General features: G+C 41.3%; 2 protein-coding genes across 2 annotated transcripts; both read left to right on the top strand.

Moving 5' to 3' along the window:
* Positions 1 to 952: 952 nt before the first annotated feature.
* Positions 953 to 10,742, top strand: LOC118403666 (protein IWS1 homolog). The gene is made up of 2 exons (XM_035802444.1): positions 953 to 1,232; positions 6,844 to 10,742. The coding sequence occupies exon 2, from the start codon at positions 6,879 to 6,881 to the stop codon at positions 9,675 to 9,677; it is 2,799 nt and encodes a 932-aa protein (XP_035658337.1). The 5' UTR covers positions 953 to 1,232; positions 6,844 to 6,878; the 3' UTR covers positions 9,678 to 10,742.
* A 1,101-nt stretch (positions 10,743 to 11,843) lies between these two features.
* LOC118403884 lies at positions 11,844 to 16,982 on the top strand. Its single transcript, XM_035802738.1, has 3 exons — positions 11,844 to 12,290; positions 14,630 to 14,734; positions 16,277 to 16,982. Exons 1-3 carry the CDS (start codon positions 12,258 to 12,260, stop codon positions 16,457 to 16,459), a joined length of 321 nt encoding a protein of 106 aa, XP_035658631.1. The 5' UTR covers positions 11,844 to 12,257; the 3' UTR covers positions 16,460 to 16,982.
* Positions 16,983 to 18,947: the final 1,965 nt, after the last annotated feature.

Raw genomic sequence — 18,947 nt, 5'->3', positions numbered from 1 at the left:
ATGTTATATTGATACTGTCGGAACTCCTTTTAATGTCCTATTTATTCATCCGCCCGCTCATACACCACACATTATGATTGAAATAGTTTTAATAAAGTTCCATTCATTGATGGTGCTCACCTTTACATAGATACCAACACGGAACTGAGGTTACGCCCTTACTGACATCGCACCGAAACATCTCCACCGATGTCTATGTAAACATGTGCGGTATTTAGCAACAACGCGAGGCTTTGTTTGTTTTGATGCTATCTTCCAAATTCTCTATACATCAAAGTTATACTCCCCCACATTTTGTATGGTCTGTACTATGTTCCGAAAGGGTAGACATGTAGGATTTTTTACTTGTTCTATCCCAAACTTGTAGCTTAGGCCACAGCAAGTAAATTTCATGGAAGACATCCTCAGCAGACTGCAAATGTAATGAGCGAGGACGAAAAAAAAAAGATGGGTTAAAAGAAAACAAGATGGCGGAATTGTCAAAATAGACACAATAACAAGAATTGAAACGACAAAACAAGATATAACGTTGGCAGCCAACAAGTATTTCATTCTAGAAGTACACTCAAGGTTACAACACACCATATTCGTCCCATTTTGGTACTTTCTTTTTTCGTTGACCGTCTCCGGAAGGAAAAAAAAGATTATCTTTTTTTTCGAAATCAGGCGAAATTAATGAGCTGATGTCACCCATAAAATTTACCTGCTGTGGCCTTAACACAAAGTTTATTCAGAGATGCCAAGCTTTGGTTTAAAATGACGGGCAGAGCTTCATACAACATGATCTGTGTGAGAACAGAAAATGTGCTGTTGTTATTTCTTCGTGGGGAGTGTTGTTTGAGGACAAGCATATTTCAGTCACCGGAGCTCATATTTCCTCCAGAAATGAGCAAACGCAAAACAGTTAGTTTCCTCCGCATTCATACTTAGACAATGTCGTTTTCTACGACATACATGTCCTTCTAACGTGAACTTAGCACATCCGGACACGAACATTTTTGCAACTCATCCATGTATCCTGTATACCGAACGCCCCTCCCGTCTGAGAAAAAGTGGACTCGTCCGGCAGTCCTGACAGAAAAAGTCGTCCCACGTTGACATCAATCACTACCGGGTGCCACCAGGTGAGACCGCGGCGGTGTCACCCTCGTGTTACACCTTGTGCACAACCGCCTGTCTTGTCTTCAACTTCCTCAAGACGACTTGTGAGGAGTTTTCACACTTCGTTACAGGTACGACCGTTTTCTTGAACGATTTTGGTGATCGCACGACAGAGAAAATTGCACGGCAACTGACTACAGGACGGCCTTGGTCTATGTTAAGTCTACCGCGCTGTCTTCTTGTGTACCTCCCCAAAACCACACCTCTCTAAACCTTCAAGTAACTCAAGACAACCGTCTGAGGAGTTAGCTACGGTCTTTAAGGGTAAGAACATTTCTTGAGCGATTCTTGTAAACACTTGAGGAGAAAACTGCATGGCGACTGGTCACAGAAAGGCCCTGGTGTGTTTTCAGCCTACCATGCTATACACACGTTGCGCGGCTTCCTATTGATTCACGTACCGTATTCTGTTTGCTGTTTCTTTCGTAAAATCACAGAAGCAGAGTTGGAAACACTGAGGCTTTCACAGAGGCTCAAAATGTACCGTATAATTGGTAGAGAAAATTGCTACCGTGTGCATTTTCCTTATCGTAGTTTCCTTTGTAATAGTTTTATATTGAGACTACCAAGGTGCTAGAAAATCGCAGGGGTATAAAGCAATAAATCGTGATCAGCGTCGCCTGGTGAACTTTGTACGTGAGCTGGCCTTTAAGCTCATTAATGTGCCATAACATCAAATACGCGACCTTTACGGGGCGCAACAAAACCATAAAATTTCTCACACAGGTTCTAAATATGGATAACAATATGTTTGTGCCCCCCAACATGTAACATACTGCTTTATGGAATAGTAGCTGGTACAATAACAACATACCCTTCTGTTGAACGAGGGCGGCAAATATTAAGGACCTGGTCTGTGTTGACTCTTGTTAAACACGGTAAGAAGATGGTCAACAAAAGCAGAGAAACGACCACCTGTACTATATAACATAGGAGCCACTGACCATGAAACGATGTTGACCGCTTGAGACCAACCGTTGTAGAATATGGCGTATGTGGCAACCACCACCCTCCCTCCCTCACCATATAGCCTCCACCAGGCCTTCCTACGGGCGTACTTGGATCGTAGAAGTCGACAAAAAAATCGGGAAATCGGCCGGAGGAGTCAGTCAATCATCCGTTAATGTTCCCCCTCCTACGCGGCCGACCAACTCCTCTGGTACCAAAACTCCCCTGGCAAATTATTCTCCTAGCGTAGTCAGTCTGGGCTACTCAGCACAGACGTGTTGTTACATAGTACAAAAACGTATCACTGTTTTCGTTCCCTTACCTCTAACTAATTGTCTGGACATCTGACACCGTTTGAGATTTACAACACGTGGATTGTGTGAAGATTTTGGTATAATTACCGCGGCTCTCTTAAGTGGTCTCTCCGCCACGTGTATCATTTTACAATCTCCTTATTACTTTAAAAACGTTGGCTGCAATTAGAGAAGGTGCGTGAAGAAATTTGAGTGAATGTTTTTGCGATCACAACATGCAGTGGGAGACAAAATATTGTAAAAAAAAATTAAGTAATGGTTGTGCAACAAAAATTGTGGGGGAATTTATTTACGACTTCTACGGTGCTTTTTACAGCTTCTTATGTAATAATAGCTAATTATCTATACTTATGCGCTTCATATTGTAACACTTTTGTGAAATGTGTAGAATTCATTTCATAACGTCAACCGTGTATAATGTTGGACCAAAAATGAAGACACTACATAGAGAAGTTGTTTTCCAAGAGGCCTATCCTTTGGCATTAAAATGTCTGTCATAACATGTACATCAGAACATAACATCGTGTAACGGCGATATCTAGTTACCACGCACTTTGACATTATAAATCCTTATCTGGTATCACACTAGTATCTTAGCTAGTATCTGAGCGAATCCCAATGAGGCTAAAATCCCGTGACTTTTCGTGTTTGCGTTTTTTCTCACGACATTACATACATGCATCACAGATCTGGTGTACTAGTACCAACGCAACTTTGCAAGTCACACCATAGTTGAAATCCATTCCTTCGTTACAACTAGTTGTCGTGTGAGATTTGAGGATTAGGCAAACTGACGGGATAGAAATTTTGGTGTTATCTTGAGACAAATAGACAAGGGTCAGCTGTGATAAAGAAAGGTAAACTCGTCCAAATGTCAGCACGTCATGGCCGCGGCGGAGGTCAGATAACGTTGTGCCAGTGGGCATTCAAGTAGCATTTGCATAGTTTCAGCCTAGCCATGGATTATATAACAACCAATGGACTAGCTAGCCCTGTGCTCGTAGTCTCTACCAGTCTCCCGCCTGACCGAATAAGGGGACTTTGACCAAGTTAGGAATAAAAAAAGCCTAGTAGGAGTTGATTGGCCAAGGAGTGTTGGCCGGCCTTAGGTCGCAAACTGTACTCCTCTGGCGTTTTTTGGGGTCTTATTTGGCCAATTTTTCCTATCTTTTCAGCGATCTGTGGAGCCTGGTAGAGGCTACTATGCTCGACTCTAAACTCATTGACAACAAGATCGCTGTTCTTTGTTTTCCCTACACCTACACACATAACCGTTAAGTATCGCAGACAAGCAATTGCACAATGTCATGGAGGTAATAGTGCACTATCTCACAGTTGAGCTCCTGGTTCCAATTAATTGGCAACTGGAGGACCCGGTTCAATCCTGGGTAGGGCATCTCGGTTGGGGCCGCACCCGTCTTTCGGAAGGGACACAAAATGGGTCCCATGCGTTTGAGAAGGTGCCTCAAGCACGTTATAATATAATAAAAAGGAGAATGATTATATCCTGCATCTGAAATAGCAAGGTAAACGTACTGTCCTATGTACCCGCACTACAAGGGTCTGTACGAACGAACACCTGCTACCGTTATATCATCTTCATAGAGAAAAAGTTCAGAGATGAAGGGTTGTTTTCAGAACAAAGCAACGTCAATCACAAGCAGCATATTGCAACGTTTTCATGATACATTTGGTCTCATTTTGTCCGACATATGTGTGTGTGTATTCAGGAAATATGAATCCGAACCCTGTTGATATATTGCTATTGAAGCACTACGCGCCGTATTTGCCCACGTGCACTCTTTAATAAGAAATATGAGTGTGGTAAAACAAATATGGGTAGATTTTCGCTCTAGCTCTCAAATATGAAATAACAATGACTGGCAAAATAGTCAAATATCAGAATCCATACAGCCATTTTCATTTTAGTACTGCACATACTGTGACATGGGGGAGGGGGGCATCCATACGGTTCTGTTATGGCTACGGTTATTTTGTCTCGCCAAATACGCCAGATCGCTTGTACTAGGTCGACTTGTTGAAGGTAAATATTGACCTTCCATGGTACGAGGAGCACCAAAAGATTTGGCTGAAGCGCCGTGGAGATGTTCTTTGTCGGCGGAATGTCTTAGGCGGTCAAAGCCGCACCTTCCTATAACACCTGAGACCAGTGTTATCTTAAAGCATTGTGTGTGGAGTCACGTTAAAGGCGTTTTGCATGCTCTGATATTTTTCGTGGTAACGTATCTCAGAGGATTTGAGCAGGAAGTAGTCATGTTTAAAGCCCTTGCATGCTCTGATATTTTTTCATGGGAACGTATCTCGGAGGTTTTGATCAGGAAGTATGGTTAGATGTGGTTGCTGTCTAGGTCCGAGAAGAAGTCAACATTACAGGTACAATGACATACATTATCATCAACATAGCCTGTTACACAGATTATACTGAGGGTAAATGTGTGTTTTATGTGTGTAAAGGTATCTATTACATCCATCAAGAAGAAAACAATCGCTGTTTCTTGTATTTCTACTGAGCTTTCAAAAACAACATTTTAATGACCATCTTATACCACCATAAACACACAGGGATATGAAAAAATCGAGAGTTAAAAAAAAGGAAAAGATTAAAGATTTACTTCGGTTCCACGTATTGGTGAAATATTCACTTGATTCATCAAAAGGTTATGATAGGCCGTTAAATGGAAATCATCCACAAATAGATATACTTACCAGAGCATACACAAGTGGTATTTCGATTTTCTTTATTGAGGTATTACCTAAAAATAGTCTAATCCTCAGTTTCTTCCTCCGCGCAAAAAGCGCTTTCTGTGGCCTGTGCAGCCCTCAGGTGTTCACTCTGTACCGTTAAAACTGTGTCTATTTTTGGGTAATACGATAAGTGTACATGGTTTACGGGAAGCCTTGGTTTGAGAGGGTTTAGTGGTGTAGTCGTGTTGGACGTGTTGTACTGGGGGTTACTGGTAAAGCCCCTGACACACATAGCCGACAATAACCTTCTCTGTGATTGGGAGTTGGTCGGTGAGGTTGTCTACCAGTTTAAGATAGTTTGCCACGGCCAACTATGAATTTTGAAATAAAACAATAAAAACCAGAAAGTGATATTCTGCTTGGATACGATCAGAGGAGCAAATTGGAGCTAGAATAGGATTCCAGGCTACTTTCAACCCAGCGCTGACAGTGGTTGGGGAGGGGTCGGGGGCATAGCCGTGGGAAGGTCCTGAATGTACGACAGGGATTCAAGATATATTCATGATTTTGTTTATCCTTCGCTCTCTGTAAATTCGTGCATACACACAGAGACACATACGGGAATACACGCAGAGAGAGAGAGAAAGAGAGAGAAAGAGGGGAGAGTTGGAGAAAGAGAGAGACTCGGAGAGTAAACTTAAACGTTTTGATACCCGTCACTTTCAGTGATCGATCTTTTGTTATCACGAATATGGTAATTCAGTGAAGTGTATGGGCTGTGCTTCACCCCTGCATATCTAAGTAGTGTTTTACAAACATCTCCGTACATGAAATACAACAAAACGAACCGCATATCAAATTCTACTTTTTCATTCCCTGGTAACTATCTTGGCCTGTACTATTTTATGATTTTTTATGTGGGTGATATGTCTACAGTTCAAATATTTACAAATTCCACACTTAGACATCCCCGCAAAAGGAGTCATAAAAAGATATATTCACAATATTTTTTCATAGATGTGCGGAATGTTAATTGACAGTGTTGTTTTGATCAATCACGAGCGCACATCATATGATAACAAACGATAGGGACACAAAACAAACAACATACCCCCATCACCACACACAGTAAAACAAAGGATCGATAGATCAGATAGCAGGGATGTCATAGCCTGTGAACTGTGTGTTTATTGTGGGTGGTCGTAAATTGGCGGACTGTTTAATTGTAAACCTTATATATTGATTTGTTCAGTCTTTCATCACTATAATAGCAAATAGGTCCAACTATAAATGCTATTATCAGCTGTAGGTCTGGATGTTGTATTCTAACAATAGAATGCATTGGACAAGAACAAAGGAGGGACATATTAGACAGGTTGTCACTTTTGACTATTCTCCAAGCAGAGGTTGGGTCGCGGAGACAGTAGTGGTCGGGATTTTTACCGACTAGCTCCCCTCAGGGCCCGATCGGGCTATCTAAGGAACTTCGAAAAATTTGCACGTTAAAAATATACACAAGTAATGCTCAAGACTAGTCTGTGTAACGATTTTAACCTCCTTGGTGTAACACAAAGTTCGGGGCCGTAACTGGGCCCTCCCCGTAGGCCAGCGGATGTTGAGCGGGCTGCTATAAGCGAGATTTAATCAGGCTAGGCCGGGCCCCTTTGTGGAAGTGTGACGTAGGCCTAACCGTTGTTTCCTAACTCTGTTACAGCGACCCGTGGTGACAGGGACCAGGATGGGGTGAACATGACGTCATCAGGCGACCTGCTGACAGAATTTCACTTCCTGATCTGCAGACTCTGCAACCAGCCCCTCCACCATCCCAGAATCCTCCACTGCTGGCACTACTTCTGCCTCCACTGTATCGGCGGCCATCTTCGATCGAACGACTCCGTCCAGTGTCCCGTGTGTGACGTCAAAACTCTCCTGCATAACGAGGGACTGGGCGGGCTCACGCACAAGGCCGGAGGTTTACTGACACGGCTGTCAGAGACTTGGAAATATATTTCTGAGAGCGATTTGGAGACAGAAATACGTCATCATTGTCACTACCTCGCCAAAACTATCCCGGATCCTTTGCAGTGTCTTGTCCCCTCCACACGGGTTTGTCAGAGTTGTGAGGAGTACATGTGCGAGGACTGCTCTCCGTTACACCTGATAGAAATGCATTCGCAACAGTATTATCTTTGCAAGCGGCACGGCGAGCCAGAGTTAGCTTTTTGTGAGGACTGTCGTGTCGTGGCTTGTTTCATCTGCACTAGGGAGGAACACCTGTATCACGATACGTGGGGACTAGTGGAGAAGGCAGAGCGCTACAAGTCAGAGGTGAAAGAGTTGATTGACAAGTGCAGAAACAGACGATGGCGCGTGGAGGACAACCTGGAAGCAAACGTCAGAAAAACCAAGAGCGAAATCCAAAATGAAGCGAAAAAAGCGCTGGAAGTTTTGACGAAAATGATCAAGCAGAGAGAGGGGGAGTTGCTCGGGCAAGTAGACCAGTTTGCCATGGAAATGTGGATCAAGATACATCGAGAGAAGCAGAATTCTGATCCCCAAACTGAAAAGTACGACGGGCTTGTCACGCTTGGAGAAAGCCTGCTGGATTTTGGGAGCAGCCAGGAGATCGTCACTACCCATCAGCACTTGCGGTACCGCCTGTCGGGGGCCATCGCAGAACAGTCGCCTCTGCAAGTTCCAGAATTGTTGCGAAAGGAAATCTCTTTCATCCCAGCCGATCCCCGAACTATCGAAGAGGAAGAACTCCTCGGCAATCTCAATTTTTCAGCGGAAAGCGATCAGGAACGGATGCGGGAAGATAGCTCGACATCGGAGGAAGCAGAATCACGTGATGATCAGATGGAGTCACGTGACGATCACGTGATCCCCTCGTGGGTTTCCGCGGAATCTGGCGAGGTTTCTACAGAATCTCCCATTGAAGAGGTTCCCGTCCGCAAGCGCAAGATGAGTCTGATGGAAAACATTCTCAAAATAGGACGTGAGTTCGAACGCAGACGATCCCTGGATACAATTCTTGACGATGATGAAAACAAGGACAGTGAAGATGCCAAAGACACATATTCCGAACCGCTTTCACCATCGTCTAAGAAAAGACACAAAAGTGCTGATGATACCCTGGCTTTTAGAAACACGGAAGAAGAACAGACAGAGAACGAGAAGAAAACAAAGAACAGAACAAGAAAAATGAGTCTACCGGCGATAAGTCTCCACAGATCTATGGAATCCTTGACAACAGGGAAGAACAAAGACCGTGTCACGTCTTCCGGTAAACTTGGCAACGGTAAGGAAAAACGATTCTCTGTCTTCAGCTTAAGCTGGAACAGACAAGAGGCGTCGATTGCCGAGGACGTCTTGGAAGCTCAAGATGAAGAACCAGCCGAAGATAATAAGACTTTAGAACCTAAGTTAAGCAGCAGCAGTTTGGGCAGCCTGCTTGACAGTGGATCAGGCAGGGAGGATGAAGACGATGATGATGAAGAAGAAGACGATACAAAAAATGAGAAAGGAAATACCAAGAAACCAAGATTCAAAGTGAAGAATCTAATGAAGAAAGCAAAGAGCACACTGAGTCTTCTACCTGTGGCAAACACCGAAGCAAACGAGAAGGAGCCAGGCGGGTGGAATGACACGCTACGCCGTAAGAAGTCGAGCGGTGACTCCAGCCTCAATGGGTCCATGACATTCAGCGATGTCGGGGACACGAATGACGTCTACGATGGGAGTCGCAAGAGGTACAGCGTGACAAGCACGGGATCCAGTGCTACCATCACATCCACGGGGAGCGAGGGCGAGAGGACATTTACAGGAGCTGATGTCAACCTGGATGGCGCCTCCTCGTCCTCGTCAGAGAATCGGAAGAAACGCGATCCCAAGAAGTGGATGAGTAAGAGAAGAGCAGACATCAAACATTTCAGCAGACGAATCAGCGTTGACTTGACAAACTCCTTGAAAGCTTGGAAGGCGCAAGAAGAAGACGATGAGGAAGACGAGCAACGTGTCCATCCCTGGGACGAACTTCCCGCCAAACGGCACGACTCTGATTTGGAGAAAGTCTCAGAGGTAAACGCTGGGGACTCAGGTGACCCGTATGAGACGTTAAACGGCGGCGGTGGCAGCCAAAATGGCGTCAACGGTCGAGTAAAACACCGTAGGGTGACGTTTGACGACATCAGTGCCAATCTGCGGGAAATGAACATCCAATCAGAAAGCGACGATAGCGAAGCCGAGATGAAGCAGTCGGCAACCGAAGTTTCTCGATCTCTGCCGAACATAGACGAATCCGACCGAGACGACCCGAAACTTTCCGACGACGACGAACGGACGGACGAGGATGATATTATTGATGGTAACGCCTTGAATGGCTCGGCGACATACATCCCCGCTACTAGAGCCACAAAATACGTGCCTCGGAAATGGTCCCGATTTAAAGCTAACTTCAGCCCACAGAAAAACGAGAGGAAATCGTTGGAATCGGAGAACGCGGAACGCCCAAACTACTACCGCGGCCGGAGATTCAGCATGTTTTAGAAACACAGACAAAATGTTGTTTACGGATTTCTACTATCAAACTTATTATTGTCTCCACAGGTAGCATTATAAACACAGTTTAGATTAAAATATCGAGAAAAATAATATTCAACTTGAACGATAGAAGTATAAGCTATCGTATGGATGTAAGTGTCGTATAATAGCATTGTTTCTTATATTGTTTTGTGACATTCAGATTCATTTTGAATATCAGCGGTACACAATGCTGAATGTAACATGAATACGTCTGTATACGGAGCTGAATTTTTATTTCTGCTGATCGTATCTTATTTATGGACGGATAGAACAGGATATCAAGTTATAAATATCAAAATCAAAAACATCATTTTGTATAGGTCACCAAAATTGACACAATATTACACAAAAAGCGGATTATATCCTAGAGTCATATTACTTCAAGGATGCTTATTTTACACCAAAGTTACGTTTGCATTCAATAGAAAATCCACGAACGACTATTATATTGATGTCGGACTATTCCATTTTAAACGACAGAGAGGGGAAATTAAGCAATTTTTTTATTCTTATCTCTTCCAATTCAGATGACATATTCTTGCATCAAAGTACCATACCGTTATTTTGGACATAGCCCACCCCTAACAATTTAAACTAGATCTTTGTAGCTTAATGTTCAATACTGCACTAAGGTTAGTTCGATCGTTGTCATTTGTGAGGATTATGTAAGAAAGAATAACTTATGTGTAAGTCATTGTGCCTTTTCAGTAAGTCCATGTGACATTGTATGCAGTTATTTGAGTATATTGTATGCAGTTGTTTTAGTAAATGTATATCGTGTTATCCTTTATACGGCGCTTTTTGGATGCACAGAGCCGCGATTTCATAGAGTAAAGTTTGAGAAGAGATTTAATATTAAGGGTTAGATTTGTAGTCAACGTGTGGCAACTGATGACAGGAATCATGTTACAAATCGTATTTGTATGTTGAGTTATCATATAGATAATCAAGTTTATTGCAAAGTCTTGCCCGTGGGCTAATTGCAGGTAACATAGATTCAAACAGTGTAAAATACAATAACACAAGTGTCTACTCTAGTCTAAAACTAGTAAAAGCTAACTCTAGATCCTGGGTTATTGGGTTCGACTCCTTTTTCGAAGACAGTGGAAGACGAAAGATCCCACTTTTTCTATTATGTGTGGGTTTAGTGATGTTAAAAGGTGAACTGCTTTCTTTTTGTCAGTGAATGTGAGAAAGTTTGGATGGAATTTGATGGCCTCTTTGAACAGCTCTTTTCTTTCTTGATTATAGAAAGAGCAGTTTGACATAAAATGTGTTTATAAACGTTGACTATTGACCGTTGTCTCAAAGCAAATGTCTGAAATAAAATAAGACTAAAAATATCTTTGACATCGTTTCACGTATTTGATATTTTTGTCGAAAATATGGAAGATTCAGGAATGTCTTTTGATTCTGGTTCAAAATGCTGTCTGCAGTATTCTGATTTCATATAGAGGGCGCTTTGTACTGACTGTAAAGAGTTGTCGAGGCCTAATATGATTTATCTGGATTCAGCCATTTTATAGCAGTAAGTTACTAATAAGTCTGATAATCGATCATAATCGATCATATCAACATAAAGGATATGTATTAATGATGTTTTTCTCAGCTCCTATTGGAATTTTCAGCTATTTTCACTTCTCCCTACGTATATTTGCATTTTATGTTTGTCCCTAAATTTCAGTTTAAGTGTGCCTGAGTATTTCAAATACGGATGTGTTCTCTAGGAGACTCGCCCATATGTAAGAATGTACCTTAAATTGGTCCCCGCCAAATTCTGTGCAAATCCGGCCGTTGCTATTTGAATTCTGTTAGGAAGCAATACAGCAATGGCTGACGAAAGGTAATCAAAAAGTCATTAAGAGAACAACATTTTACGAGCGTGATTATAAAAGTATATGTACTTTTAACAAATGAGATTAATGTTTTATTGCAACGTAGAAGAAGTTTGTTGTGGCTAAAAGGGTAGAATTGTATTCATGTGGTTTTATAATCAATATACATTAGCGTTGTTGTCCCAGCCGGTCGTTGGAGGGTGAGTGTTTCAGTGAATAACGCTCGCCCTATTCTCCGCCATGTTTGAACAACCAGTGATCTGTCGTGCCTGTACAAACCGCGCGGCGCCGTCGCCTAGCAACGGACAAGGTTCAGGCGACGCCGAATGGCGGGTCAGTCGGGAGGGGGTCGGGCACACACAACCTTGTACCGGAGTCGGAAAGGTGAGAGAGGAGGGCTCTCGGACGCTGACAGATCCTCCTGACAACGGCAAGAAGAATGTCTTGTTCAAGACGTCTTGTCTTAAGGATACGCTAAGCCGAGAAGGATAAGACACGAACTCTCTCAGCAAGATTTGCCCCCTCACCGGCACGTCTTGCGGTACCACTCAACAAGTAACATCGCCTCTCAAGAAGGGATTAGAGGAGATAGAGTCATCCCTCCAGGTGGAGTTTGAGGCGGGAATCGGACGAAAATCACAAACTTTAGGACATTCGATGAAACAGACGTTTATGCCAGTTGTTGCCAAGGAGGGTTCTTGAAACCAGGATGTGTAGATGGGGATGCACTACCACGGATACGGTATGTACACTTAACACATAAACACTGGTTTAGCTGCTTTATACGAGTGTTTTAATCAAAAGGTCGCCCAATTAGTACTTCATGTTTTAACTTGAACCCTCTGTCAATTCACGGTCGGGCGTATCATAACTCACTGCTGTTTGGTGCCACAGCAAAGGGACTCGTTTTTTTGTTTGTTGATCGAAACGATTTTTCTGTTTGACCTTAACACAACAGTGTTGTGAACTTAAGCAGATGTTATCCGCTGACATTACTTAAGAAGACGACGACAACCTTTAAGCAGGCCTCTCCTATCACAAAATGCAGAAAATATCGTATTTCTTGCTGTATTGGTTGGCCACAATGCTTTCTTTTCAGCCTATTTCAAGAGAAAGGTACACAGGAATATGTGTGGACAGCGACGCTGAACAAATGTTTCTATGATCATTAGGTATTTACCCACGCAAATAAAAGCTTGAAAGACAGCAAAGAAGAAAAAATATTATCTTTTTACGTTGAATCGTATCCGTCTTCAAAAACGTGGTTACCGACGGAAGTGAAATGTATCCTGAATTAAATTTGTTGTATAGAAGAGTATAAAGGTCATGTACTTTGGAATGTCTGCAATCGTCAAATTTCTCTATCATGTTAGAGGATCTAGCCCCCTATTTAGTTAAGACCAAGTCCTTGTAAGCCACCATGTTTGTCTAATCTTAATGCAAACACAGTAGCGGCAATAGCAACCTAATAAAAGTCAAACACACACAAGGTACCATCCGTCAAAACACACCGTGAACCTTGCTATACGTATGTTTTACCTACATGTACGTGTTGGCATTCAAGGCGGTAATTCGTCTATTGAGAAATGGGATAAATTGCTTAAAGACTACCCGGAATTCACCTGAGAAAACTGACGGCTGTTATACAATAGAGCACAACACCTGTGTTAAGAAAACATGACTACGGTTGTTATGACATAATTGAGTAGACCTAAAAACTAGATACAGAACACGCTGTAGGACAGTCGCAACTGGGTCAGGACAGCGTTTACTAAACATTCGTTTTTGTAAACAAAAAACATTCGTTTTTGTTAACAAATAAATAACAAGTAGCAATCAGATATAGTCGAGAAATCACCAAAGCAATAGTAGGTACCTAGCAGCTTTCAAGACCAGATATTGCTTTCATTTTTACAGCACCAGTAGTGAAAGAACAACATGAGTTGGATAAAGTGTATTGAGCCGGACGTATCATTTTCCCCCAATGTTTGACGGGTATTGCGTTCTACTAAAAGCCACTTCACGATTGTGTTGAGGTAGTTAATGCTTTATGCTCGGCTGCTAAGTGAAATCTGAAAAGTGCACGCGTAGAAAGGAAGGTTGATATGTTGGGCCTGTCAGTATATATGTATATGTACGTGTATAAATCAAGTTTAGGTACGATTGAAAAAAGTTTCAATGGTAAATGATTAACCGTAAGTTGTAGCACTTTCACATAATCAACCAGGATGATACTTTGACGTTACTTTTTAACGCAAAAAAGTAAAGAAAAGAGTTGAAAGATTTTAAATTTTATTTCTTGATCTTATTTCTTGAAGTAAGGCCGAGAGTCTAATTCTTACTTTAATTTCTAAAGACTTACCCTGTGCATAAGTCGTCTGAAACAGTTTTCTTAAGGAATTGAAAGGAAATCATTTCGTCCAAAACTCCGTTTCTGCCATCTACCACTGTACACTGTAGAACATACAAGTAAACCTAAACGCGTAGTATTTGCTTAGATATGTACAAGGTCACAACAGGTCGTATGTTAGGAACAGAGGTGAGGTAGTCATACAAACAGTGACGTACCACAGATCTATGGACAGGTAAACCTACCAGGTAACCCGACTCGCCCGCGGTCACTCATGCATTTATAACACAGCTGGAGGTGCAGAAACTCGAACCGCCGATAGGTGTCGCATTTCCACAACCAGTGTCGTTTGCAATTGTGGAGAGTGACATTGAGGTCCGAAAGAGTCTGAAAGTCTCCAAAGTTCAACGTACAAAGCCTTTTATCGGACGCAAATCTATGACTAACCGAGACAAGCATAATGTAGCAAATCACAAAACACCTTGTAAGAGAGAAAGGCCGGTCAGGGCGTTCTACGCAGCTCTCTGTTTGCCAAAAACAGAGGACCTGCTCTCAAATGTTTGTTTTTCCGATTCATTACAGAGCTTTATTGGACGCAAATCTATGATCAACCGAGGCAAAAATAATGTAGCAAATCACAGAATACCTTGTAAAAAGAATGAAACTTCAGAGTATACTTGAAACTTCAGAGTATATTACTATCAAGTGTTTCCTTTTCTCCCTCATTACAGAGCTACATGTGTCGATACTGTGGAACCCGGTATTGCAAGGAATGTCTACATGGAGAGTTCCCGGGGGAGATGAAGGCACCGGACATATGCCGCATGTGCAATCAGGTAAGAAATCGCAAGAAGGCGTACCTGAACATGAACAAGAGATCTTACGCGTCACGGGTAGTGGCAGAGACATAGAGTTATTTTTGTCTTCCCAGGGCATATTTATGCACCAAATGGCATCAAAATCCATTCATAGTTTCTTGGGTTATATTGGCCAATATGAGCGGAAAAATAGACAAACGTGCACACGCACACACAGACACGAAAATAATCCCGCAATTCATTCAGTCAACCGTAAGAATTTAGTGACCTGAACGGAAAGAATATTCATAATGTGTAGTATTGTTTGATCCTGCGTGTCATACAAATACAAGAAAAGCCCAATCATCTATTATGATAAAGTGCTTCTTATATCATCAACACACTGAGTGTATTCAACCCTGTATACAAAATTAAAAAAAAAAAAAATAGATAAACTAGAGTTCGGCGACCTCATACCTCCATGAAAATTTAGAGCTTTCGTCAATTTCATGCAATTGACTAACACATTAACATAATTTATGCATGGTGTCGTTCATCATTGACTAACGTACACATGTCACAATTATGAAATTCCCATTATTAATCATAAAGCGGTTTTGCAATTTCTACATAAATTACAATTTCTACATAAATTATGCAAAGAAGTTCCTCATTACCATATTTGTTATCTGCTTATTTTCCACCTATCATAATCAACATGTGTTACATGTATTGAGGTCCAGCTATTGAAAACAATGGAATTATACAATTTCCTCATTAATTATGCAAATTAAGTCCTCATTTGCTTAACATGAATATCATTATGAACATCTTTGCCTAAGCTACCTGCATGCCTAAAATGCAGGCAATCCGTCGTTCCTTTCTACAGTTATCCTCTTTGGAGTGTCTTGACAAAAACGCCCCTGCAGTTCCACAATTAAATGTTAGGGGCCTGAAACTTGCCCCACTTTTTTATGGCACTAAAAGCTATCTACCACCTAAATATCAAGACCATAGCATGTCTGGAACAAGAGATACATTGAAAAACTGCTATGATAGAATATTCTCATTAATTATGCAAATGTACTCCCATTTTGCATAATAAGTATCTTATCTTATAAAACATTGTCTAAGGTACCTATATACCAAAAATCATGAAAATCCATTATTCCCTTCTTGAGTTATCGTCTTCAGAAGTTTTTGACAAAAATGCCCCTGCTATCCCAAAACTAGATGCTAGGGGGCCCAAACTTATATCATTACTTCCTGAGCACAAGAGCTATCTAATACTTCAAAATCGTGACCATAGCATGTTCAGAACACCGAGATAGCAAAACCGGAAGTTGCGCTGCAGTACCAAGGGTAGCAGCTAGGGGGCCCAAAATCTAATCATTTCCAGCTTTTGTCACACACTACCAACACACCAAGTATGAAACCAATCCACCCAACCGTTCATGAGTTATCTTGTTTACACACAGACAGACAGACAGACACACAGACACACAGACAAACGCAGGGTAAAATATAACCTCCATGACATTTCATGGAGGTAATAAATGACGTTGTCTTTTTTTTTTTCAGTCTAACTGTCAAGGCCAAAGGGTAGAATACGTACCTGGGCACGAGTACCCACGAGAAGGGGACAAAAAACGCGGCAAATCCGGCAAGAAATCCGGCAAAAAGGGCAAGAAATCCGGAAAGAAGAAGGGTAAAAAGTCCGGCAAGAAAGGGAAGAAATCTGGAAAAAAGAAGAAAAAGAAGTAGCAATATTTTTTCTGGTTGTACTCCCTCGTCATTAGATGCTTTGGTAGGTTGTGGGCATTGAAAGTCTTATCATCATCATCACAATGTCCATAACATTATAGATATTTATAACATCGTAATGTGACTCTATGTATATCTTAACTCAGCAAAAATGGCATCTGTAACTATCTATTGTCAGTAAAGTTTTGTGTCAGAAACAGGGTCAGAGGTCAATGGCAATGTGTAATACCAAGAAAGAATGTCGTCAACAGATGTTTTATCAGGGTAAGATCAAGTTTGCTAGAGGCCTCTTCTTAAGATGGAGAAAAGATTTCTCACGAAGTGGAATTATTCTTACTACAAAATGTATCGAACTTTCATTTCTTTTGTAACAAAGACATTGTTAATCTTCATATACATGTATCTACTTTTTGTTGAATGATAGATTAGATTGTTCAATATGTTGCTCTTTGTTATATTTGATTGTTCTAATGTCCTGTAAATGTTTGTTCAATGAAAATGAAGGTGCTTTTGGACATTAACATCGTGAGAGTGTTCTATGTTCGAGTCAAAGATAATTCATATAGATAATGGATTGCTACCTCTTAGAGATAGCAGGCATGTGTCTTAGCCAAAATGCATAATTTCCCCAATCACTTAAAATATACGTGTACAATGTTTGCTTTCAGATTAAGATTTCTTTTCCTCTATAAAAGGTCTGTGCAGTTGTTCCATTCAGCGCTGCCCTCTGTCAATTCAACCAAAAACTGCAGGTTGTGTGGCTTCATACGGTGGTACTGTCCTTGGTGCTGAACAAGGCATCACTCCACTTTGTACAAACCCTATTTCATGTTTCCATTTAGAATTTGAATAAAATCTCCATTATTTCATCATACCAATGCCACTCTTCATACCAGTATTCCTATTGGTACCAGTTCGTTTTCCTTGGCCCCATTTACAATTTTAAATCCAGGGGCATATGGACAGAGAGAGTGAAGTAGTAGACATATGGTGTTACGGCACTGTTAGGCTTATACCCTTTATGTACACAACCTAAGCATAACTGAACAAGAAGTCAACAATCACGTTCCTCTTTAATATTCCGACTTTTTCTTAAAATTCCCTGCACTGTTGCTATCGTGGCACCCCATAGTGCAAGGGGAGGGTGTCTGGCTCAAAGGTCAGGGGTTTGAGTCCCCTGAAATGCTCAGATGTTGCAGCCATTAGACAGGTACATGTTCTCTTCAAGTGGATCTGAATAAGGTCAAAGTCAAAGTACAAGCCTGGTGTGTTACACCTTTAGGCAGTTTACAACAAGGAGTTGAAGAGCTATCAAAAAACAGATTGCAGTGTTCAACTCCCCACAAACAGACCTTTCCAACGATACCATAGTTTGCCTATTTCGGACACTTTTGAAAAATCAACATTTTTGGTTACTGTTATCGGTGCTTAGCTATAAACGCAAATAACTCGCCAACAACAAGAGCTATCAAAAAACGGATTGCAGTGTTCAACTCCCCACCAAGAGACCTTTCCAACGATACCATAGTTTGCCTATTTCGGACACTTTTGAAAAATCAACATTTTTGGTTACTGTTATCGGTGCTTAGCTATAAACGCAAATAACTCGCCAACAACAAGAGCTATCAAAAAACGGATTGCAGTGTTCAACTCCCCACCAAGAGACCTTTCCAACGATACCATAGTTTGCCTATTTCGGACACTTTTGAAAAATCAACATTTTTGGCCGCAGAACAAACAGACTAAAAACAATACCACCTTGAAACTTCTTCAGCAACGTTGTTAACATAAAGTAATAACACTCACCAAAGGCAGACACATTTTTACGAATAACACATTTTTACGTTTGATTCACCATCTCATTTATTGAGGATCACCTACATAGTATTCTCTAGCCTGAGTACTATCCTCTGTTGTGACTGCTGGCTCAATCATTTTTCTTGCTAACGAAAGTGAAAGGATTGAGCCAGCGGTCACTACAGAGGATGGTACTCAGCCTTAGTATTCTTGCCTACTGGGCTACTTAGGGAATCAATTCCTTCTACAATACATGTAGTGTCCTTCAAGGATGCTTCTTTAATTTGCTCATTTACAGTCAACATATAGTGAGTGATAGTTCTTTTATTCGCTTGCCTACAATTTTCTAAGATACAGTTGACCATGATTTGAAAAAGATGGTAATTCTATCAGTTTAATAAGCAATTACCAAGTGTCAATTGTAGTAGCTTCCGTACATGTATAATGTAAGAGAACAGAAAGGGCCTTTCAAGATAGTTTCCATGTAAAGATCGAAGTTGTACACCTTTGCAAACATTCAATAAGGCATCTTACAAACTCTTCGACTAAACAAAAATGAAACCCGAAAAAAACCTCCAAAGCCACAAAAAATTTATCATTTATAAACATAGTTTTATCAAGATTATTTTTTGAAGACGTATATGTAGTAGATGATATTTAGGGTTAACATCACAATGCATACAAGAAAGAA

Source organism: Branchiostoma floridae, chromosome 16, assembly GCF_000003815.2.
Source record: "Branchiostoma floridae strain S238N-H82 chromosome 16, Bfl_VNyyK, whole genome shotgun sequence".
In the NCBI taxonomy this organism is placed as follows: domain Eukaryota; kingdom Metazoa; phylum Chordata; class Leptocardii; order Amphioxiformes; family Branchiostomatidae; genus Branchiostoma; species Branchiostoma floridae.
The sequence above is the reverse complement of the archived record's forward strand: the minus strand, read 5'-3'. Positions and strand labels throughout refer to the sequence as shown.